General features: G+C 47.6%; 1 protein-coding gene across 5 annotated transcripts; it reads right to left on the minus strand.

Annotated features, from left to right (window-relative positions):
• Positions 1-328: 328 nt before the first annotated feature.
• Positions 329-23,338, minus strand: ARPC1B (actin related protein 2/3 complex subunit 1B). 5 transcript variants are annotated; one of them, XM_053365994.1, is made up of 10 exons: positions 23,179-23,338; positions 12,549-12,623; positions 10,465-10,569; positions 10,014-10,236; positions 9,518-9,625; positions 9,109-9,315; positions 7,508-7,583; positions 6,285-6,484; positions 3,966-4,056; positions 329-613 (listed from the first exon to the last, which is right to left on the minus strand). In XM_053365994.1, the coding sequence occupies exons 2-10, from the start codon at positions 12,610-12,612 to the stop codon at positions 575-577; spliced, it is 1,113 nt and encodes a 370-aa protein (XP_053221969.1). In that variant the 5' UTR covers positions 12,613-12,623; positions 23,179-23,338; the 3' UTR covers positions 329-574. The 5 variants fall into 5 exon arrangements, with proteins under 5 accessions (XP_053221969.1, XP_053221970.1, XP_053221968.1 ...); XM_053365995.1 differs by lacking the exon at positions 23,179-23,338 and adding an exon at positions 23,140-23,163; XM_053365993.1 differs by lacking the exon at positions 23,179-23,338 and adding an exon at positions 22,411-22,533.
• Between the last annotated feature and the right edge of the window lie 723 nt (positions 23,339-24,061).

Here is a 24,061-nt window from a genome sequence, read left to right on the forward strand (position 1 = left end):
GATGGTAGCCACCCAAGAGTTCTCAAAAAATTAAAATGCGAAACTGCTGAGCTAACAAAAATATGCAGTTTGTCCTTCATCTCAACCTCCATACATGAGGCCTGGAAAGCAGTAAATGTAACACAATTTTAAAAAGGGGATCCAGGGACAATCCTAGCAATTAAGGCTGGTTAGTTTAATGTCTGTCCCCAGAAAACAGGTGGAAATCATTGCTAAAGATAAAATAACCATTTGATAGGATTTACTTTTGAGTGGACGTGGTTAGGGTTGTGCTGATGGTCTCTCCTGGTGGGAGGAGAGGGGGAGATGGAAGTTTTGCTATGCTAACTGTGACCAGCATCTCTTTATTGAACACTGTTAACAGTTATCAACCTGTTTTCCACTGGCGACACAGAAAATCTGCCCAACTTGTAGCTGGTGGGATTGTCATCTTAGGTATGCGGGATTGCAGGAATGAAGCAGGTTGCATCGGGTAAGGAAGCAAAAGCTGGTAGTCGGGGGTCTTCTGCCCTGCCCACCCCAGACTCCAGTGAGACGGAAGCGCTGCTGAGATGAATAACTCTTCAGTCCTTTTTTACTTGATCCGCAGGCCCTTCATAGCAGACTCCAAGCTCTGAAATGAAAACGCAGGTTTGTCAGAAGATAAATGGCATTCTGGCTGAGGAAAACCTAAAAAGTCATTAAAGGATTGTCAAAACACCCAGAAATGGGCCAAACAAAGCCACTGAAACACCTGCTCCAGAGCTACAGTGGTACCTCGCAAGACAAATGCCTCGCAAGACGGAAAACTTGCAGGAAGAAAGAGTTTTCTGTTTTTCGAGGTGCTTCGCCAGACGAATTTCCCTATGGGCTTGCTTCGCAAGAAGAAAGCCCATAGGGAAATTTCCGGGAACCTCTTTTAAAATGCTGGCGGTCAGGAGCAAAGACTTTCGCCCCCCGCCGGCCTTCAGAAGAGGTCCTGGACCTCTTCTGAAGGCCGGCGGGGGCAAAAGTCTTTGCTCCCCCCCGCCTGCCTTCCCGGGACAGCGGAGACTTCTCCGCTGTCCCGGGCGATCTTAAAATGCTGGCGGGCGGCAGCGAAGCCTTCGCTGCTGACCCCCAGCATTTTAAAAGCCCCCGGGACAGCGGAGGCTTCGCTGCCGCCCGCCAGCATTTTAAAATCGCTGTCCCGGGGGCTTTTAAAATGCTGGCGGCCGGCAGCAAAGCCCTCCTGTCCCTGGAGCTTGCGGGGCGGGAGGTGGGGAGAAGGGCTTTTCTTCCCACCGCCAGCCTTCAGAACAGCCTTCTGAAGACTGGTGGTGGGAAGAAAAGCCCTTGTGTCCCCCCCCCCCAGCCTTCAGAAGAGGTTGGGGGACAGACTGTCCCCGGATCTGGTCTGAAGGCGGTTTCCATAGGAACGCATTGATTGATTTTCAATGCATTCCTATGGGAAACCGTGCTTCGCAAGACAAAAAACTCGCAAGAAGAAAAAACTCGCGGAACGAATTAATTTTGTCTTGCGAGGTACCACTCTATTTTCCTTGTGACTGGAAAATATTCACAAGGTATTTCTCAGGACCGCAATACCTCAAGGACCGCCTCTCTCCATATGAACCAAACCTCTGAGGCCCTTCTTTGTGTGCCCCCTCCATGAGAGATTTGGCAACAAGAAACTGGGCCTTTTCTGCAGTAGCTCCCCGTCTGTGGAACGCTCTCCCCAGGGAAGCTTGCCTGGCGCCTTCATTATAAACCTTTAGGCATCAGGTGAAAACAACCCTCTTCAACAGGGCTTTTGGCTTGCTGATATCTGATGCCCTTTTTAATGTGTTGTGGGAGGGGGCGATTACTGGTTTTGTCTTGTTCTTTGCATTTTTTAGCTTGTATGTTTATGTCGTGAAGCGCCCTGAGATCTACGGATAAAGGGCAATACAACAAGAACAACAACATCCAGAATTCAAAACCTGCAACTGCTGATTTTGGCCCAAATATTAATTTCTCTTTGTTTTAAACTTGGAACGTTGGAAGCTGCCTTATCCCAAGGTGGGCCATGTTTTTCACTGTTGCGCTGAAGGATAGCAGCTGTCCAGAGTTTTGGTCAGGGCTCTCGGGGATTGGAAGACGAATGCAGTGGGCAAAGGGTCATCAGACAGGAGAGGAAGAGTTCCAAGAGCAGGAAGTCTGTGTTAAAAGTGGTACGATACTGCTTTATAGTGCAGGTAGGGCCTCAAGAGTAGACCCACTGAAATTAATGGAGCAGCAACAGTCATGTCCGTTTCAATGAGTCTGCTTGAAAGAGGACTAACATTGGGCGCAACCCCAGCGGCAAGAGTCTTGTTAGCACAAGGATGGAAGAGTGAGGACGTCCCAACGAAAGAACAATGGCAAGAAAAGCTGATGAGTTATGCGGAGATGGCAAAGTTAACACACAAACTGCGTGAGAAGGACAACCGTGACTTTAAGGAAGAATGGGAACTATTTACAAACTACTTAAAAAGACAACGGAAGGATTTTGACTCCTTGGCAGGTTTTGAATAAACATCCACAAATTTATTAGTAGAACATATGATAGATAAGATAATGATACGTACAACTTTATAACATGCAGAGAATAATATGTAGGAACAAATCAGAGAGGGGAGGGGAGGGAAGTCTTTGGAGGGTGGGAGAGGAAGGGGGTGGGAAATGTAATTGGTTATATTTGATTTATAATTTGATTTGCTAAATTTGCTTAATAAAAATATTTTTTTTAAAAAAACAAAACATTGGGCGCAACCCAGAGATCCCAAAATCCCAGACCCTTGGCAGTACAAATGCCAGCAGTAACAGCTGAAACCATTTGGTGCCTTTTCATGACCCCCCAAACCAGCTGCTTCCCTCTGACTAATGCAAGGCCAGGCCAAAGCCTGAAACCTGGCAACCTCAGCAGCTTGCAGTGGAGACAAATACTACAGGGTGTATTCAAGCCCTGGGGACGTGCCGAAAATAATAGCTTGATCCCAGGCGTGATATATCACGTTGCAATGGGAGCACACATTGTGTATGTCTCATGGCTTCAGATTGCAGGAAGTGTATTTCTTAAAGACTTTGCCAAATTTAAAAAGAAGCAATCCCAAATGAAGTTAAAGAGTTGGGCACGGATCCATTTAATTAAACCTCTTACGGACTGTTTCCAGAGAGCAGGGGTGGGAAACCTCAGGTGCAGGAGCTGAATGCAGCCCTTTGTGGACCTTGAGACTTTCTCCCCAAGCCCCAAGGGGCATCTAGTCCAACCCCCTGCAATGCAGGAATTTCAACCCAAGCATCCATGACAGGTGGCTATCCAGCCTCTGCTTAAAAACTCCCAAGGAAGTAGAGTCCACCACGTCTTGAGGGAGCCCATTCCACTGTCAAGCAGCTCTTACTCTCAGAAAGTTATTCCTGAGCATGGGTAAGCAAACTAAGGCCCGGGGGCCAGATCCAGCCCAATCGCCTTCTAAATCCGGCCTGCAGACAGTCTGGGAATCAGCATGTTTATACATGAGTAGAATGTGCCCTTTTATTTAAAATGCATCTCTGGGTTATTTGTGGGGCATAGGAATTCAACCATTTTATATATATTTTTCAAAATATAGTCCGGCCCCCCACAAGGTCTGAGGGACAGTGGACTGGCCCCCTGCTGAAAAAGTTTGCTGACCCCTGTTCCTGACGTTTAGTTGGAAACTCCTTAATAACATTGGTTCGAGTCCTACCTCTAGAGCAGGAGGAAAAAAGCTGCATGTAGCCCTGAGAAGGTTGCCCAGAAGGCAATGTGGCCCCTCAGGCTTAAGAAACTATTTTCCATCCTTGCCATGAGGTGGTGGTGCTTTTTGCAGGGAGAGTGACCATCCAAAGTCTTCCTCTGGCACAAGTCCTTAGTGAGCATCTTCACATACGAAATGCAAATGGTGCGACCGCTGGTCTATTAGGGCAAAAACTGCATCTTCCCCACCCAGCCTTTTTTTGCTTACTTTGATGTCCCATAGGCTCATGCCTCCGTCCATTCCTGTGGTGCAGAACTTGGAGCAGCTGCCTTTCCCACCAGCAATCACAGATATTTGGCTGAAAGGGAAGACAGGACAACTGTGGGTGTTAATTGCCAAACTAGGACTGCTCAAAGCAGAGGAGAAATTGTACTGGACTACAGAGGACGATTGCCAACCTAGAGAAGAAGAAAGAGTTATGGATTTGATATCCTGCTTTATCACTACCCTAAGGAGTCTCAAAGCAGCTAACATTCTCCTTTCCCTTCCTCCCCCACAACAAACACTCTGTGAGGTGAGTGGGGCTGAGAGATGTAAAGCGAGATGAGCACCGCAACCCCAGAGTCTGCAACTGGACTTAACTGTCAGGGGTCCTATACCTTTTTTTTTTTTTTACAGAGGACAAAGGGTTGTCAGACCCAAGGCAGGGGATAGTTCCAAGGGTGGGGCCTTTTCCACCATAGCACACCCCTATTAGGGAATTCTACCCCCAAAGAGGTGAACATGAAAACTTGCTTTGAATCGAGTCACATCTTTTGTCTCTCCAGGGACTCAAGACAGGGATTTCTCCCCACCCTACTTGGGAGATGCCAAGGATTGGGGCCTGCCTTCTGCACGCAAAGCGGATTTTTTACCACTGAACCACAGCCCAGCTCAGCTAAGATAGTGACCTGGATGAGGTAGGGTCTTTTCCTGAGTTACGGGCCTGGATTACATCAGGAAATTCAGAAATTCGGCTCACAATACAGTCATACCTTGGTTCTCAAACGCCTTGTGACTTGAACATTTTGGCCCCTGAATACCGCAAACCTGGAAGTGAGTGTTCCGGTTTGCAAACGTTTTTGGGAAGCCAAATGTCCGATGCGGCTGACACGGCTTCCGATTGGGTGCAGGAAGCTCCTGCAGCCAATCGGAAGCTGCGCCTTGGTTGTCGAACGTTTTCAGAAATCGAACGGACTTCCAGAACGGATTCTGTTTGAGAACCAAGGTACAACTTTATAGTGGGAAGGTGCATTTTTTATTCCCTACAAACTTGTCAGCAGGCAGTTGAAAGTTGAAACAGAAAGCACCTGCAGATTCTATTGGCAGAGAGTTCTACAGGACTGGGCCAATGACCCTGAAGGATCTTAGTTTCTTGTTGTCAGATGAGCCTCGCCAACTTGGGGAACCAACCAACGATGCTCCTGCAGGCGTTTTAGTGATGGAGCTGGGATGTCAGGGTTCAGGTGGTCCCTGGGGTACCCTGGACCTCAGTTCTTCAGGGCTTTGTAAATTAATACAAGGACCTTGAACCTGGCTTGGTAGTAAATGGATAGCCAGGTGTCCCTTGCTGTTGGGCCAGATGTCCCCTCCAGCAGTCTGGCTGACGCATTTGCACCAGCTGGAGCTTCTGCACCAGGTCTAAGGTCAGCTCCACATAGAGCTGCATTACAGTAATCCAGCCTCAAGGTTGCCAGTGCGTGGACTAAGGTGGTCAGGCAATCCCTGTCCAGGAACGGCAGTAGCTGGCGAACCAGACAAAGCTGGTAAAAGGCACTGCTAGCCATAGAGGAATGCCCTCTGGTGTCAAAGATGTATCTTGGAGCACCTCCAATACACACACTTGCTCCTTCTGGACTCCATCTAGAGCAGGTAAATTGCCTGCTTCCCAAACATGCAATCTACCCAACCTCTGCCCTCCCAGGATTCAAGCAGTTTATGTCTAGTGGCGGACCTACATTTTGGGGGCCCTGAAGCTTAAGAGTTATGGGGCCCCCTTTGCAACCAGCAACAAGGTCTGGGTAGCCACTATTACCTTCTTGAATGGGGTTGTTCCATGACAGATCACCACACCTTTACAACACCTGAGCTACCAACTCCAAAACTTTGGGGTTGTTGAAACGTAGACAACAAAACATGAATCAATTGGAGATGTGTGACTCAAATTTGGTTTAGTTGCCCTAGAATTTTGCAGCCATGTGGCTCCAGGATGAGAGGCCCTGACGTTTGAGCTTCATTCTTTCATAGCAGATCTGCCCCATTGCCTGGTGAATTCAGAGAGGATCTCAACAAGAACTGGGGAAGGATGACCCTTCCATTGAACGTAAGGAGCTGCCTTATACCGAGCCAGTCCATGTATCCCAGTGACATTTGACTGGTCACGGCTTTCCAAAGTCTCAGCACAGGGGAGCTGGGGCAGTCTTTTCCCTGCAGCTGCTGGCGGGTCTCTTAGATCAGGCTGGATCTGGTCTTGCACGCCTGCAGCTGCGGTTCTGCAATGTTATCTTGTTTAATTTGCAGAAGGGCAGAGCCCACAGAAGAACTTACCTGATGCTGTTCTTGTGGAGGGTGTCCAGAGTGGCGTTGCTGGTGGTATCAGAGCTGGCTTTCTTATCCAGGTTCTGGAAGCGCTCACGAGCCGTGAGGCCACGCTGGGCGCCCTGCTTGGGGATGTCCAGCTTCCCCCCGAAACTCAACGTGCCCTGCTGCTCGTCATAGGTGAACAGCATCGGACAGCAGTCGTGGCCCTGGGGGGAGGCAAGAAGAGGTCAGGGCCTTGGAGGCTTTTCATCAGCAACATCTACTCCCAAGGGTCCAAAACGCTCTCAATATTCCTCCCACAACAGCCCTGTAAGGTAGGCCACTAATAAAAATATATGATAATTATGAGATTACAGTGGTACCTAGGGTTACAGATGCTTCCGGTTACAGACGCTTCAGGTTACAGACTCCACTAACCCAGAAATAGTACCTCGGGTTAAGAACTTTGCTTCAGGATGAGAACAGAAATCGTGCAGCGGCGGCGGGAGGCCCCATTAGCTAAAGTGGTACCTCAGGTTAAGAACAGTTTCAGGTTAAGAACGGATCTCCAGAATGAATTAAGTTCTTAACCAGAGGTACCACTGTATCTCTGTACTTTGCAGGTAACAGAACAGAGCGAGTCCCTGGCCCCAAGGGGCTTACAATCTGGATAACACCGCAAGGGGGAGCAACAGAAGACAGGGAAGGAAATTGAGCCCGAGGATAAACAGAGGTGAAATCTGCAGAATGAGTATGAGGGGTTCCGAATGCACCAGGCATGGCTGACAATATTTTGAAGTTAAGTGAAGGAACAAACATTATTACCATCTAAAGAGGCCAGGGCAGCAGCATTAAGAGAATTCAAGTCCAGAGTCTAAAATTACCCAACTGCACCGCTAGAGGTCATGATACTGACACTACAAAGATTAGTGGATGCGCTTGTGTGTTTTTAAAGAGGGTTGTAAGAAGTGCTTTTTTCTGGGGGTACGCACACCCCTAAACATTTTGTGAATCTAAGTTTGACCTCATTGAGGGGCAGTATTTCAATATGAGTTGGAAAATTAAAGTACCCCTAAACATTTTATTAGACAAAAAAGCACTGGTTGTTAAGAATGCAATTGCCCACTTGCAGACTGTAATGAAACGGTCCAGACAGGACTACACCACATACCATTGCTCCACGTAGGAATGGGGCCTGAATCTTCACTGGACAAATAAACACTTGGAAAGAGTTATGGTACATGACTTACCGCGGCCACAAGGCTGTTCTCAGTGATGAATGTCACAGCCAGGAGAGGCAGAGTTTCCGTGGACAGGCAGGCCACGCTGAAGGGAAGAACGAGGCAAGGTTGGTTAGCACAGATTAGCTGCTTTACAGCCCCTTAGTGGCTGGGCCTACTATAAAATTCAGCCCGTGTTCTGGGTTCCCACTCCCTATCGTTGGGAGATGAGGCTGTGGATTTGGAGGAGGGATAGAAGAGGAAATTGACCTTGGAGCCAGCATGCCTATTAAACCAGAAGTTCTGACGTAAGAGGCAATTGTTCTGTCAACATCTCTCCAACCTGAATAGGCCAAGCTGGACTCCTCTTACTCAGAGAACAGCCCAGAAATCCCAGCAGAGCAATGCTTTCCCTCAGTCCACTGGAGTCAACGACTGCTGAAGCAGACTAAGGGCCCTCTAACTGAAGAGACTTCTCTCCCTAGAGGAAGAGGGAACCCTGCTGATGGACAGTCTGTGGCTGAAGCAACGTTTGAGCTTTCCTCAACCACTGTTTGAGCTCTCTGAGGCGCTGTCCAGGGTCCTGCCTCCACCCTGAACCTCCGCCTTGCTTTGAAGCATCACGCTTCTATTGGGGGCAGATCCACACCACTGATTGAAGACCCATTCAATGCGCATGACTTCATCCAAAAACTCCTGGAAGCTTTCCCCCTCCCACAGCTACCATTCCCATTTTGCCCACTATACACTGGACCCAGGAGGTGATTTCTCACTCTACCGCCCATACAGGAAAGATGCATCTCCCCAGGAGAAAAGATCCTACTGCTTCTTAGCTATGTAAACATTTCAGTGACTCATGAAGTCACCATTTTTTTCTCTTTTGGCAGCCAAAAAGCTCAGAAAGAAGAAACTGGACAATATAGCATTAAGCTATAAGGGAGACGCAGAGATCTCAATAGAGACTTTGCATGTGTTTGGTTTTGGTTTTGGTTCAGATTTGTCCTGGCCAATGGCTAGTACAATGAAGTTATGTGGATGTGGAGCTGACCTTTAAAGCCCTAAATGGCATCAATCCAGTAGACCTGAAGGAGCGTCTCCACCCCCATCATTCTGCCCGGACACTGAGGTCCAGTGCCGAGGGCCTTCTGGCGGTTCCCTCACTGTGAGAAGCAAAGGTACAGGGAACCAGGCAGAGGGCCTTCTCGGTAGTGGCACCCGTCCTGTGGAACACCCTCCCACCAGATGCCAAAGAGAAGAACAACTACCAGACTTTTAGAAGACATCTGAAGGCAGCCCTGTTTAGGGAAGCTTTTAATGTTTAATAGACTATTGTATTTTAATATTCTGTTGGAAGCCACCAAGAATGGATGGGGAAACCCAGCCAGATGGGCGGGGTATAAATAATAAATTATTATCATTATTATTACCGTTCTCAGCACGCTTAGTAAGCTACAGAGCCCAGAACTCTTTGTGGGAAGTTGTGTGGGTTTACACAGGGGCTGAACGAGCATGGAGCAGATCTGCTCAGAGTCTCAGGATCAACTCATCCCAAGGAAGCGAAGTCCCTGCAGCCAGCTGGGCCAGGCTGGTTCATGGGAAACTCTGAACCCCCACCCAACAGCCCAACTTACGCCATCTTCTTGTTGGCATCCGCAAGGCAGATGGTGCTGTCGTGGCTCACCCATGCCACGCGGCTGCCACTCCCAGAGAAGCAGATGCTGTGGACCCAGCCGCAGCTGCTGCCCGACTCAAACATGAGCTCTCCAAATGGCATCTTGGATCCCCAGGGGGTTGGCGAGGGCCGCTCCTCAACCTCTTTGATGTAAGCAGAGAAAATCCTACAGGGCAGGAGGGAGAGGAGAGGCGGGAGGGAGGGAGGGAGGGAGGGGGAAAGCATGTTACTGGAGGGTCTATCAAAGCTAGACAAGGAGCAGATCCGGTCAAGACCTGGAAGGGAGACTGTCCAACAGGCCTCCCCCCCCCCGCCCCAAACACATCCTGAAGTCACACACTGGATGCAATCCAGGATATTTGCCTCACCTGCATTTGAAATCGCAGGATCCAGCCGCCAAGAGAACGTTGTTAGGGTGCCAGTCAAGGCTAAGGATTGTCGATCGAATGGGCTTCTTGATATGTTTACAAACCCACCTAGGAGAGACGGCAAATATGAGGGACAAGACAGTAATCATAGCAAGCGAATAAGCAAGCCTTTCTTATGAAAAACAAAAATAAGTGAAGAAGCAGCTGAGGCTTTGAGCAGTTCAGGCTCAATGCAGTAAGGGGTCCAACGCAGGCAAAGCTGGATTGGGTCAGGGCCACCAAATTCCATATATAAATCCATTTATAATGGATTGAGATTCCTGCCTTGCAGGGGAGCTTGGATTAGATTACCGTCCCTCCTAACTCTACAATTCTATGATTCTATTCTTCTTCGGATGGGTGGGGTATAAATAATAATTTATTTATTATTATTATTATTATTATTATTATTATTATTATTATTCCTCCTCCTCCTCTGCTCCTTGGTGAGACTCACCAGTCATTCTCTTGCTCAAAGTAGCAGATGGAGATGAGCCTCGACCCGCTGCCAACCGCAAACTTGTTCTCTTTGGGAGACCACTTCACGCAGCGAGCAGCGCGGTTGATCCGCAGAATGACCAGCGTCGGCTTCCACACGTTGCCCTTCAGGGTCCACACGTAAGCGTTGCGGTCTGTCCCGCAGGTCACGATGCGGTTGCTGTCGGGGGCCCAGTCAATGCCTGCAAAGGACACCATAGATCAGAGGACCAGAAGGCAGGCCTCGATTACAAGGGCTGCCGAATTTAACGGCGGATTCATCAACAAATAAACAGTGTTTTGTTTTTTTAAAGAAGGCAATGGAACAGTTAGGTAATGTTAGGCATAATGGCCTTACAGGGTTATGGCTCTTTAGAAAGGTTGTGTGTGTGCCGTTTCGCACAGCAGAAGAGGAATCGGAAGGTCCTCACCTGTCACCTGCCCGTTGTGCTCCTTCAGCTCATGGACTTTGCTCCACTTTGTCCCGTCTTTCTTGTAGATGTGAACTTCGTGGTTGTTGGGACAGATGGCAAGTTCTGCGGAACAGAAGGCAGGGAAGAGTTTGTGCACATATTGCGTATTTCGAGTTCTGCCAAGCTTTTGGAGGCTGAGGGCACATTTGGGGGTTTTGGGGGTGTGCCCAGGACACCAGTCACAAATGGTCAGGAAGGACTTTTGCCCTGAGCTGTTAGGTCCCTTCCAGCTCTTCCAAAGTTATTTAGCTCCTGACGCTGCTGCAAAACATGTGGTTCTGATTTGCAAATGGGCCATGATTTCAAGGGATGCAACTGTTCATGTGAACTAGCCCTAGGAAAAGGTAGAGAGCAACGTCTTCACTTGGGTGCTCTACAGCCTCTTCCCAAGTACCCGAGAGCCTCGTTTCTCTTCCCACCTCCCCATATCTGGAAAGGAGAGGCTCCGTAACACACCACACGTTTAAAGCACATGGCTCCCTCCCCCCCCCCAAGAATTGTGGGAACTGTCATTTGATGGTGCTGGGAATCGTGTCTCAGGAAAGGTTAAGCTTTGGTTCCCGGGAATCTCTAGGGGGAAGCCATGTGGTTTAAATATGCTTCAAGTGTTGTTATGTTTATATTCCTGGGGACAATCATGCAAATCGAAGCAGTTCTTTCAAAACCCTACAGCTGGGGAGCAGGAAGTCCTGCTGGCCGCAATCCGCCAGGGCGTTCTGCTGACCCACAAACAATGGCTGTATTCTCTCTCTCCCCCACCCTCCCACATCTATTCATGCCATGGGCAATCGCTCGCATTCTCTTTTCTTGCAGTTGCTCCCAACCAAGGACTAGATTTGCTGCAAGAACCAGCAATCCAGGTAGTCCCCAGTTAGCAGGTCAGTTCTGTGTCCAGGGCAGCTGTCTTCCAGCTCCATCTGGTATGCAGGCTGAGACCCCACCTGCCCACGGACTGTCTCGCCAGAGTGGTGCATGCTCTGGTTATCTCCTGCTTGGACTACTGCAATGTGCTCTACGTGGGGCTACCTTTGAAGGTGACCCGGAAACTACAACTAATCCAGAATGCTGCAGCTAAACTGGTGACTGGGAGCGGCAGCTGAGAACACATAACACCAGTCCCGAAAGATCTACATTGGCTCCCAGTACGTTTCCGAGCACAATTCAAAGTGTTGGTGCTGACCTTTAAAACAGCCTCGGCCCAGTATACCTGAAGGAGCGTCTCCACCCCCATCGTTCAACCCGGACACTGAGGTCCAGCTCTGAGGGCCTTCTGGGGGTTCCCTCACTGCGAGAAACGAAGTTACAGGGAACCAGGCAGAGGGCCCTTCTCGGTAGTGGCGCCCGCCCTGTGGAACACCCTCCCACCAGATGGCAAGGAAATAAACAACTATCTGACTTTTAGAAGACATCTGAAGGCAGCCCTGTTTAGGGAAGCTTTTAATGTTTGATGTTTTATCGTGTTTTTAATATTCTGTTGGGAGATGCCCAGAGTGGCTGGGGAAACCCAGTCAGATGGGCAGGATATAAATAATAAATTGTTGTTGCTGTTGTTATAATTATTAACACTCGCTCCCCCTGCAGCGGGAGGGTGTAGCCCCTGTGGTCCTCCACTGGCTGTTGGGACTCACAACAAGCATCAGCCTCAACCAAAAACGCTGTACTGTTTTTAACACTGATTGGGAGCCGCCCAGAGTGGCTGGGGAAACTCAGCCAGATGGGCGGGGTATAAATAATAAATTATTATTATTATTATTATTATTATTATTATTATTATTATTATTATTATTATTATTATTACCAGAATGGTCAGCAGTTAAAAGATGTTTCTGGAAACCACTGGGGACATTTTGTTCTGACGGGCTTTTCCAGCTGGATGAATGAGTCTCTGCTATGGGTACCAGTTTCGTGTTGTTTTCAAAATATTTTTCCTGGTTTCAGTGCTTCTGGTTTTTTGCTATTTTTACAATGCATTGCCTTGAGACGCTTGTATGGAAAGTGATTACTAAAATTAAACAGTCATAATGCAAAAGGAAAGGGCTTACGGGTTCTGTCCTTGTTCCAGGCATGACAGCTGATTGGCTCCAGCAGGAAACTCTGATAAGCCATGGCTTCTCAAGCTGTACAGAAAAAACAGTTAATTTTTCCTAAGTAACATATTTCAAAAAAGTTAAGGTTGGCTGCAAGTCTTGTGGCCCCTTACCTGGGACCAAACCCTTTTGAGCTCAAAAGGGCTTAATTCTGCATAAGTTATTTTGAGCTCAAAGCTTATAACAGGTATACCATTGCACTGTTAATGTACTTATTTCTTATCCCGCCCTTCCTCCAAGAACCTAAGGCAACATAAATGGTCTCCTCTCTACCATCCCTATTCTTTACCCCCTAACAACCCTTTGAGGTAGGTCTGCCTGTTTACTAGGAGGAATCTGGACCAAACTGCTGGTGAGTTTTCTTGATGATTAAAAAAAATAAAATAACATCTTGCTGTATATAGGTCAAGACCTGAATTTAAGAATGGAAAAATGAGAAATGGAAATTTCCTTTCATTCCTAGTGACGAGAGGACTTAAGTCCACTTTAATTGCACGGACCTAAATTTCCCACTACTGTATGTTCCTGAGTCCTTCCTGCTTAAATCCTGGCAGACTCTTCATCTTACACCCAGCCGCCTTTGGCTCAGAACGACTATTGAAAGGGAACAAGGCGGTTCTGATAACCTTTCAAAACAGGAAGCTGGCTTGAAAGAAAGAACAGATTTGAAGGGGCTCCCTCGACGTCAGCTCTTAACTTTCACTCAGCCAGTTCCCACTGCTTGACCAAGTCAGACTGGCCACCAGGGCAATCAAGGACAGCAATTCATTTCCTTTGGTGATTGTATTAAATAAGCCATATTGGCAGGGGCAGCTACGGTCTAGCATCAGCCTTCCCTAACCTGCTGCTAACCACAGTTTTCATCAGATGCAGTCCACCACGGGAAGGAGCAAGGGAGAAGAAGAGGAAGAAGAGGAGTTTGGATTTGATATCCTGCTTTATCATTACCCTAGGGAGTCTCAAAGCGGCTAACAATCTCCTTTTCCCTTCCTCCCCCACAACAAACACTCTGTGAGGTGAGTGAGGCTGAGAGACTTCAGAGAAGTGTGACTAGCCCAAGGTGCATGTGGAGGAGTGGGGAATCAAACCCAGTTCACCAGATTACGAGTCCACCGCTCTTAACCACTACACCATACTGGCTCTTAAGGGAGGTGGAAGGTTGTAGAATCATAGAATTGTAGAGCTGGAAGGGACCCCAGGGTCATCCAGCCCAACCCCCTGCAATGCAGGGATCTCAGCAAAAGCATCCCTGACAGATGGCCATCAACTCCTGCTTTAAAACCTCCAAGGAAGGAGAGTCCACCACCTCCTGAGGGAGACGGTTCCACTGCCGAACAGCTCTTGCTGTCAGAAAGTTCTTCCTGGTGTTTAGCCAGATTCTCCTTTCTTGTAACTTGAAGCCATGGGTTCAAGTCCTACCCTCTAGCCTTGTGAAAGGCTGCCTCTCGCCAACTGCACCCACAGCGCACTTGTATGCTTGTTTACTCAGGAATAAACCCTTGCCATCTTCAGTGGGACTTACGGTCCAGTAAAGTACATGTAGGATTACAGCCCGTGTTGTCCTGCTCAGAACGACTTCCGCCCACGAGAATCCTTAGCGTGTGCTTATAATTAGAGAAGGAAGGCGGAAAGAGGAAACAGCTGCATCTTGACGAAGAGCAATTTGACAAACGCCATATAAGGCTAAAAACAGACCCGGCAGGAAGAATCAAAAGTGGAATCATAAGAGACAATTCTGTGGGTGGTGTATCACCAGGTCTGGGCTCTTCGGCTGGGTTCTGTTCAGTCTTGCTTTGCTCTTAGCAAGAGGTTGTCTGACTGTGGCCAGAGGAATGGCGTAAGCTCCAACCAGGTGGTTCACGGAAAGGTTGTGGAAGGGAAAGGAGTCGTAAACCTCCTTCATCAGCCCTCATGGGAAGGGATGGGGGAGAATTTGCCTGCAGTTCATATTTATAGACAACCTTCGCTAATTCACACTTTCCAAAACAACAGATGAACTGAAACACCGCCCTTCCTTCGAAAGTCACACCTCTCTGAATTTTGCAATGCACATCCAAGTAACGTCTACAAAAACGCATACAGTTAATGCACATAATGGTGAACGTATCATACAAAAATGCATTGTATGAGGGGAAATTGCTTTGCAAAAATGCAGGTTTTGGGGGGAGGAAATGGACTAAAAATGCTGGTGAATTTTCATGGGCACTTTTTTTAAAAAGAAGAAGAACCACAGACTGATATGAAAATGTGGAGAACTGAAGAATGGGAAAGCAAGAAACTGAAATTGGCGTATTTGCCAATCCCTGCTTGTGGATGTTTCACAAAGTGCAGGGCACTGGTGAGTGTGGCAAAAGTCGATGCGGCCAGACACCCCTACCCATCTTTCCTTTGGGCAAGCAAGAGGGATTTTTCCACAGTTCAATGACACATTCCAATCAGCTGAAATCACCAGAGACTGCTGCTGCTGCTGGCAGAGCCAAGTGTGGTTGGTGTCTTTCAGGTGCGCCTTCCTGCCTGTCCTTGCCACATGAGCCCACTAGAGGGCAGCTGGCCAAAGGCCTCCTCACACCTGAACTCAGGTGTGAGCTTAGTTGTTCCGCCTCCACCTGGGCTCAAGCTTGCATGTTTGTAAATTAAGCAAATATTGTAAAGACACTTTAATACATCGCCAGTGGAGTAAGAGTTTTGCATGAGTTTTTAAAGCTGATAGAGAATTCAAAGTTTCTTCTTCTTTTCTTTATTTTTGTTTCTGTGTTTTAAAAATCCTTAGTATTTGATGCTGACTTCTGTATATTGTTTGATTATTTCTCAGTATTTCTTAAAAATAGCTTTAAAAAAAGCCTCAATTGCTCTCCTTCATCTGTAGGAAACTCTGCCCTGTAAAACTGTGCCCAGAAGTTCTCCTCTACAGAAAACAGTGACAAGAGCAGCAACCACTTCTGAGAAAAAAGGAATAATCTTTACACAACTTTATACAAGGCATGGTTTGTCTGTCTCCAGTGGGAATTATGACCAATATCTTCCAGGCAGTGAAGTAATCATAGCTGCCAGACAACAAAATGTATAGGGTACAAAATATGATGAAATCTCTACCCTACCCAATCCTGGAGGCTTGTTTGTGTGTAGGTGGAGGGCAGATTTATAGGGAAGGATTCCAACTCCCATCGGCCTCAGCTAGCACATCCAATAAACAGGAAAAGGCTGTGACTCAGTGATAAAGCAGGTCTCTAGCAGAATGATCCACCCTCAGAGGAGTCTCTCTGTCGTATCTCTGCATGAGTTGCTGGAGAATGCGATGGGCTTGGCTGAGTGTTAGTAGCTGTAGGGGGCAGGGAGCTGCAAGCTGGCTGAGTTCCCCCAGTGTCAGCCAAATCCCTGCTGGCTTGGATATGCAAAAAGCATGAGTTGCTGATCTCCTTCCAACCAGCCTCCACTGGGGGCAAGTAATTCTCTTACCTTCCTTGGAGGTTTCTAAGCTGAGATTTGGATGGTCATCTGTCATGCATGCTTTAGCTGAGATTCCTGCATTGCAGGGGGTTGGACTAACAGTCCCTCCCAACTCTACAATTCTATGATCTTCTAATTAATTAGACTGACAACATAATTGACTGCCCTCTAGGAGACTCCCACTGCGTCTCTCAATGAGTCACAGTTCTGGTGGACTCATCTCCCTCCAGTTGAGAGAGAAATACCCAGATCAATAACTGTCTCAGAAATACACACACACACACACACACACACACACACACCTCGGGTTACAGGTGCTTCAGGTTGTGCGCTTTCAGGTTGCACACCGCACCAAACCCGGAAGTACCGGAATGGGTTACTTCGGCGCTTGCACGCTTTGGCTTGTGCATGCGCAGAAACACTAAATTGCGCTTTGTGCATGTGCAGGAGCACCGAATCGCAACCCGCGAGTGCGCAGACACGGCGTTGCGGGTTGTGAACGTGCCTCCCGCACGGATCACGTTCGCGACCCGAGCATCCACTCTGTGTGTGTGTGTGTGTGTGTGTGTGTGTGTGTATAAAAACAGGCTTCTCTGAAGGCAGGAACTTTCTCCCTTTTGGTTTAATAGAGGACTGCCAACTTTAATGCTGAAAAAAACAGCATACCTCACCTATCAGAAATTTGTGCAACCTTAGTTCTTCTCTGGAAGCAGAACCCAATTGGGCCAGAGTGCCCCCTACAGGGAAAAATGTCTCCTGTAGACTTTTTTTTTCTTTGCACAGAAGCATGAAAATTAATCACTTTTTGCCTTTTTTATTCCAGCACACATGCTATTTTTAGCCACATCTGTGCTTGTGATAGAGTCGAGTCAGCGTCTAGCCTTCCCCTACAGAGCTTGTTCACTACAAAAGCACTCCAATGCGTTGGCACTGAGAACAGAACTTGCACATGGGCACCCATGCCATGCATTTCCCCATAACTAATTTTTAAAAGAAAGTGTGAAAAGGCTATGCTGGCCACACATTCCAAGTGAAGATGAGCTGGTTGTACATCAGGATAGGAGCAAATAGTTGGGCCTAGGGTAGCGAAGTGCTGCCTTGTATAATGTTGGACTCCCAACTCCCATCTCTCCTAGCCAGCATGGTCAATAGCCAAGGCTGATGGGAGTTGTAGTTCAACATCTAGAGCAGAGCTTTCCGAACTGTGTGTCGCGACACGTTAAGTGTGTTCGGCTGCCGTTTGTAGATATGTCGCACAAACGCTCCCCATGCTTCTCCCAGGGCTGGAAAGGGCTCCGTTTAGCCTCCAGTTTGCTAGTAAAACTGAATGACTATGTCGCGAAATGATGCATATCTAAAAAGTGTGTCACCGACATGAAAAGTATGGAAAGTTCTGGTCTAGAAGACACCACACCCTGACCCCTATGGCAGCCCAATCTCCTGCACCCCTCAAGACCGCCACCCCAAAGAGTCAGTTGAGTTGCCTTCCCTTAAAACGAACCTTTTGTAGAGCTTGTGACATTATATTAAATGCTCTAATGTGCAAATCCCAGATCCTTAATCTCCGTTAGGCTGTGTACACACTAGATACTTTTAAAGAACATTCGAAATGTATTTCTTCCTGCAAAGAATTCTGGGCACTGTAGTTTGCCCCGCAGGGTTACAATTCCCAGCAACTCCTTAGCAAACTACAGAGCAAACTACAGAGCCCAGAATTCTCTGAAGGAAAGAATGTCTTTTAAAGTTATAGCATGCACCCGGCAAGCAACAGCAAATATTAAAGCAAAAGAATATCATGGCATCTTAAAGGCTTGCCATAGCCTGTAGACCTGCCAAAATTAATGGACGTGCCTCATTCATTTCAACAGGTCTACTCTGAGTAGGGCTTAGCTGGGTACAACCCTAACTTTTTTACTTTTTTTCTTTTTTGCCGGGGTGGGGGGGTACTTCTGTAGACTAAAATCAACTGCAATACACGAATTACATTACATTTGATGGCTTTGATGACGTGGGCCTCTGCCGCTAATGTTTTTTCTTTAAAGTGCCACATAGCTTTCTGCTGAGCTACTCCTTCCTTTTTATTTTTTAAACCCACAGTGCTGAACACACACATATTTTTTTAAGTACCTTGCACATTGAGGAAGTGGCCCAGCCGCAGCTGAAACACATCAGTCCTTGCTTAGAAATGTAATAATGCCTCTCAGCGAGAAACTGAGCCTGACTTCTCATCCTAATTCAAAGCAACCTTAAACAGGGTTGTTTTAAAACATGGGAAGCTGCCTTATCCTAAGTCAGTCCATTGGTTCCTCCCATAATAATAATAATAATAATAATAATAATAATAATAATAATTTATTTATACCCTGCCTATGTGGCTGGGTTTCCCCAATATCTGGGTTTCCCCAGGTTGCCTAGTATTGTCTGCACTGACTGGCAGCATCTCTCCAGGATTAAATACAGGAAATATTTCTAACCCCCACCTGGAGATGATGAAGAAGGAGAAGAAACCTCCTGCGTGCAAAGCAGATGCTCTTCTCCAGAGTTTTGTAGGGAATAGACGCAAAACATCAAAAGGCATCCAACACACACACAAAAAACCCAGGTCTTGCTCGTGGGCATTCACAAGACTTTTCTTTTTCAGAGGGGAGACTATAAAGTAAAATAACGAGGAGCAGGCTAATTTCTCTCCCGTAAAGGGGAGAAATATCTCAACTTCTGAAAATATGCTAGAAACTAACTTTTTTAAAAAAAACGAAAACTGGAAATGGGGAGGTTGGTAGGGGGAGCGCAATTGCTTCCTCTTTGCTTGCGCGAAAAGCAGCTTTGATTTCAGGAAGAAGCAAAGGGAGGGAAAAACACCACCAGCACCGAGTTTAATAAAAAGTTCTCCCGCTAGGGCGCAGCTCTCTCTCCGAGGGGCGCACCTTTGGGGGGAGCAGTTTTCTTACACATTCATTCTCAGAACATTTTGCCCCCGCTTTATATTTTGACTTCTGTCGTTTCTGCAAGGCTTTTGAAAACCGAAGTCAGCCAAACATAACGAGAAAAACTGAGGCGGGGAGAGGGCGGAAGGAGTATGCCGCGCCCGGGGCGCAAAAATATCCTGGTGGCGCCGAGAGAAGGGAGTCGGGGAAGCGGGGCCGGGGCGGCCTGGAGCCCCGCCAGAAGCAGCAGCTCCCTCCGTCGAAGGAGCCGCCGCCGCCGCCACGTCGTGCGGGCATCTTGAGGGAGCCACTTACCTCGACGGCACCCGGAGGCGAACAGGGCGCAAAGCAGCCTGGCCTCTCCTGGCTCCGGGAAAAGGAGGCCGCGGCCGGCCGGCAGCCTGGTTCACGGACTCTGAGGCGTCGACGCGAACCGGCAGCCGCGCTTTTTTCTCTCCTCCTTCTCTGCTCTCTCCGACTTCCCCTTTTCTCCTCAGCTCGAGAGGGAAGGGGGGGGGGAGGAGAAAATGTGGCCGCCACTTCCTTGCGTGGGTGTGGGGGCCCTGCAGAGAGCGAAGAAAGAGGAGGGAGAGAGAGGGAAATGTGCTTTTTCCCTTCCAGAGACGAGAGGAGAAAAAGCCCGCAGGTCCGAAGCTCACGCTTTGCGAAAAATAAATCCCAAGTTTTGCCTGAGAGAGGAGGAGAGCATGGCTTGGGCTCTTTAAGCCAGTGTTTCTCAAACTTGGGTTCCTGTTGTTGGACTACAATTCCCATCGTCCCTAACTAGTAGGACCAGCGGTAGGGGATGGTGGGAGTTGTAGTCCAACGACACCTGGGGACCCAAGTTTGAGAAACACTCACGCAGCGGGTCTCAACCTGTGGGTCCCCCAGATGTTGTTGGACTACAACTCCCATCATCCCTGAGCTCTGGCCTTGCCAGCTAGGGGTGATGGGAGTTGTAGTTCAACAACATCTGGGGACCCACAGGTTGAGAAAGGCTGCTTAAGCTCTCTGAAAAGTCCACACACCTACAGCTGAAAGCACACGGTTTCCGCCAGAGAATTACCAGGAATTGTAGTTTAATGGGTGCTGGGAATTGTTGCTCAGCGCAGGAGGCAAACTACATTTCCCAGGATTTGTTGGGCCAGGGGGTGGGGTGGGGTGGAGAGAGGTTTGCATTTTTTTTATTGATCTCTTACAACAGATGTGCCGCTTGACCATAGAAAACCTCAAAGCAGATTACAAACAAACAAACAAACAAATAAATATGAAGCCGTGAAATGATCACTGCAATCAATAACTGCATAACGCAGAAAGTTAAAACCGCAATAGAATACGTAGAGCAAAATGAATTGAAACACATACAGACTTTCTAAACGTCTGGGTAGGCTTGTCTGAATGTCTTCTGCAGGCACTGAAAAAGTATGTGCTTCAAATGTACTGTGTACATTCTGTGTACTTTAAATGTGCACATTTACTTTGCCCTCCCACCCACTGGTTTGGGAAGTAGTGTACACATGGCTCAGATATCTAGCCTGCTTATTCTTAGGGGAATACTGTGCCTGGTTTCTCCGCAAAACCAGGTTCAATCCAAACTGAGAAGAAGGATAACCTTGCTGCAGTTAATATTTAATTATTTTTTACTTTGCTGCATTGTACACAGACTAAGACTGCATACACACCATAGAGTTAAAGCACACACACCCTCCCCCCAAAAGAATACTGAGAACTATAGTTTACCTCTCACGGCGCTGCAGATCCCAGCACCTGGAAACTAGAGTCCCCTTTCAATGTATGGCAATGTACACAACCTAAACATCATAAAGGAATTGGCTGGCTGCGTACACATTGCTATGGCAGCCAGGAGGATATTGGTTACAGTATTTGGTGAGAGAGGAAAGAGATGGAGAATCTATGAAACATGGTCTACTTCAGTCATGGGCCCAAGATTTCCTGTGAAACTGGGTTGCATATCTCCAAATTGAGTTGGCCTCGGATGTGAATTGAAAGTCGCTCTGGAATCTGCTCCCTACAGCAACTACTTCATATTTTTTATAAGGCCAGTCCTGCCCCGATTCCCCATACAAGTTTTATCTCAGGTGATGTTCTGCACAGCAACAACCCAACAGCGCCAACGTCTAGGCTGACCACTTACACATCCCCCCGAAAAGAGACACAATTTTGTACAAAATGGGCATGTACTAATTTATAGATGTGTGGATGCAAATTTAGAAATAATTGGTATACTCTGAATGGGGAAAATAATTGCAGCCCATTGCAGACCAGATAAGCCCTTCAAACAGAGAGGTGGGGAATATTAGATCTGGGGGCCAGATATTAGATCTATATAGCCTTTGGGAGACACCCCAGGACACCCTGTTCATTGACCCTGCCTCACACCCTCCTTGAGTATATATGCCCAGCTGGAATGTATCTTTTAATTATGACAATAAACTAGCCATCTGTGCACCCACCTTTGCCTCAGGCCCCACCCACCACTGGCACGTTGCCCAGAAGGAGTGCGGGTTTCAGGCTGAGAAAGATTCCCACTTCTGGAAGACACCATCAAAAAGAGAGCTGTATGCACACATTCTATTCTTTAGATAGAATCATAGGATTGTAGATTTGGAGAAGACCACAGGGCTCATCTAGTCCAAATGTACTACAGTGGTACCTCGGGTTCCATACGCTTCAGGTTACAGACTCTGCTAACCCAGAAATAGTACCTCGGGTTAAGAACTTTGCTTCAGGATGAGAACAGAAATCGTGGCGCAGCGGCAGCAGGAGGCCCCATTAGCTAAAGTGGTGCTTCAGGTTAAGAACACTTTCAAGTTAAGAACAGACCTCCAGAACGAATTAAGTTCTTAACCCGAGGTACCACTGTACTGGCAAGTCAGATCCCACCCCCCCATCTTATATTTGTGCAGCTGGTTCTTCCTGCCTAAGTGCAGTACATTTGTCCCTATGGAAATTCATTTTGTTAGTTTGGGCCCCATTCTCTGTTTAAGGTCACCTTGAAGCACGGTTCTGTCCTTTGCAGCCTGGGTGACCCCCTCCCAGCTTGGCTTCATCTGCAAATTTGGTGAGGATCCCCTCCAATTCCTTCACCCAAGCCACTGAAAAAGACAACTGAACCACAGAATGTATTGTGATCAAAACGACAAATGGGGCAACCCCCCTGGCCCTCCAAGACAATGCTCCCCTCCTCCATCACCACAAACATTTTATCCGCACAAATTCCATTTCTCTCTGCAGTTTTACCCAAGACTGCAGCCCCTATAACCACCACCGTTTACCAGGCAGGAAGTCCAATTCATGCAACACAGTGAGGTCTTCCTTCCAACTGAAAGAAATCACACAGGAAGGCCAAGCTACTTAAAGCATTAATTTGAAAGAAAGCTCTCAGCTACCGACAGAAGTTACATTACTGTTTCATGCGAACTCACCTCCCCGTAAACTAGCAAAATAAATGCCAAAGGTCTTCTCTGCAGGGCACTTTCTCTCTCCACCCTGCCAGCTGCTGCTGTTCACTTCCGCCTCTGAGTTGGCCAATAGGCAGGACCTGCCCACCTCCTCCCCCCACCCCAAACCACCACTCCCTAGTCCACAGTTAAAACCATTGAACAAGCGGAAACTGCTGCAGTTGCTAAACTTTGATGCAGTTCTAGGGCTATGTGACAAGCACACAATATAATCCTGATTCGGAGCCTCACAAAAAACTGCAGGGATCTTAGGCAATTAGTGGCGTTGTAGTAATCCCCTTTGCCAGAGTTGGAAAAAAGCTGAAGGGCACCCTAAACGATCAAGGGGTTTGAGCAATTTTGCTATGATTACAGGATTTAGGACATTTTCATCATGAGAAAAGTAAGAAGGCAGAGTAGAAGTTTATAAAAGTGCATAGAATTGTAGGTTTGGAGAAGACCACAAGGGTCCTCTAAGTCCAGGCTTCCTCAGCCCTCCAGATGTTTTGAGACTACAATTCCCATCATCCCTGACCACTGGTCCTGCTAGCTAGGGATCATGGGAGTTGTAGGCCAAAAGCATCTGGAGGGCCAAGGTTGAGGAAGCCTGCTCTAGTCCAACCCCCTGCAATGCAGGAATCTCAGCTTTAGCATCCATGAGAGATGGTTATCCAACCTCTGCTTAAAAACCTCCAAGGAAGGAGAGCCCATCACCTCCTCAGGGAGTCCATTCCAGTGTTGAACAGCTCTTACCATCAAAAGTTATTCCTGATTGTGGCGTTTGCCTCCTAGGATGGGTCAAGGAAAGGGTTAAAATGGGTGTGATGTGATTGGCCAGTGAGAATGCAAGGGGGGAGTAAAAGATAGAGTGGGAGGTTTTGAAAAGTCAGTTGAGGTTTGGGAGTTGGGAGTTGAGGCTTGGGAGTTGGGAGTTGAGGCTTGGGTGTTGGGGAAGGAAGAGGGTGGACTAGGCAGTGGGTTGGTCGAGTTGTATTGTGAGAAAGTGAGAGGAATTGTTAGGTTGAGGCAGATAGATAGTTGGATTAATCAGTTTGGAGTTGTTAGGAACTAAGCGTGAGAAACTGACAAGAGAAAAATAAACCGAAACCATACGCTTATTCCTGCATTTAAAAATAAACTTGATTATTTATGTTAACAACTGTCTGGACTCCGTGTCCCCCCGTGAGAAGCGGGGTGGTGGCAGCGAAGAAAGCAACTGCAGTGGTGGCACAGGGTCAATAGACTGAGAAACGTCCGGGGGCCCTGTGTGATCTCCACACTGTTTAGTTGAACTTGAAGCCATTGGTTCGAGTCCCACCTTCCAGAACAGGAGAAAACAAGCTTGGTCCATCTCCCATGCGACCAGTCCTCGTGATATCTGAAGATGGCTATCGTATCTCCTCTCTGCTTCCCTTTTCCAGGCAAACTCCCTCATCTGTTCCCCCTAAGACTTGGTTTCAAGACTCGATTAGCTGGGTTGCCCTCCTCTACACACATTCCAGCTTGTCAATATCCTTCTTAAATTGTGGCAACCAGAACTGGACACCGTATTCAAGGTGTGGTCTGCTCTAGGCAGAAGCGTAGTACCATTACTTCTGGACACCTGACTTCTGTTGATGCAGCATGGAATAGCTTT

This window comes from Podarcis raffonei, chromosome 14 (genome assembly GCF_027172205.1).
Source record: "Podarcis raffonei isolate rPodRaf1 chromosome 14, rPodRaf1.pri, whole genome shotgun sequence".
NCBI lineage: Eukaryota > Metazoa > Chordata > Lepidosauria > Squamata > Lacertidae > Podarcis > Podarcis raffonei.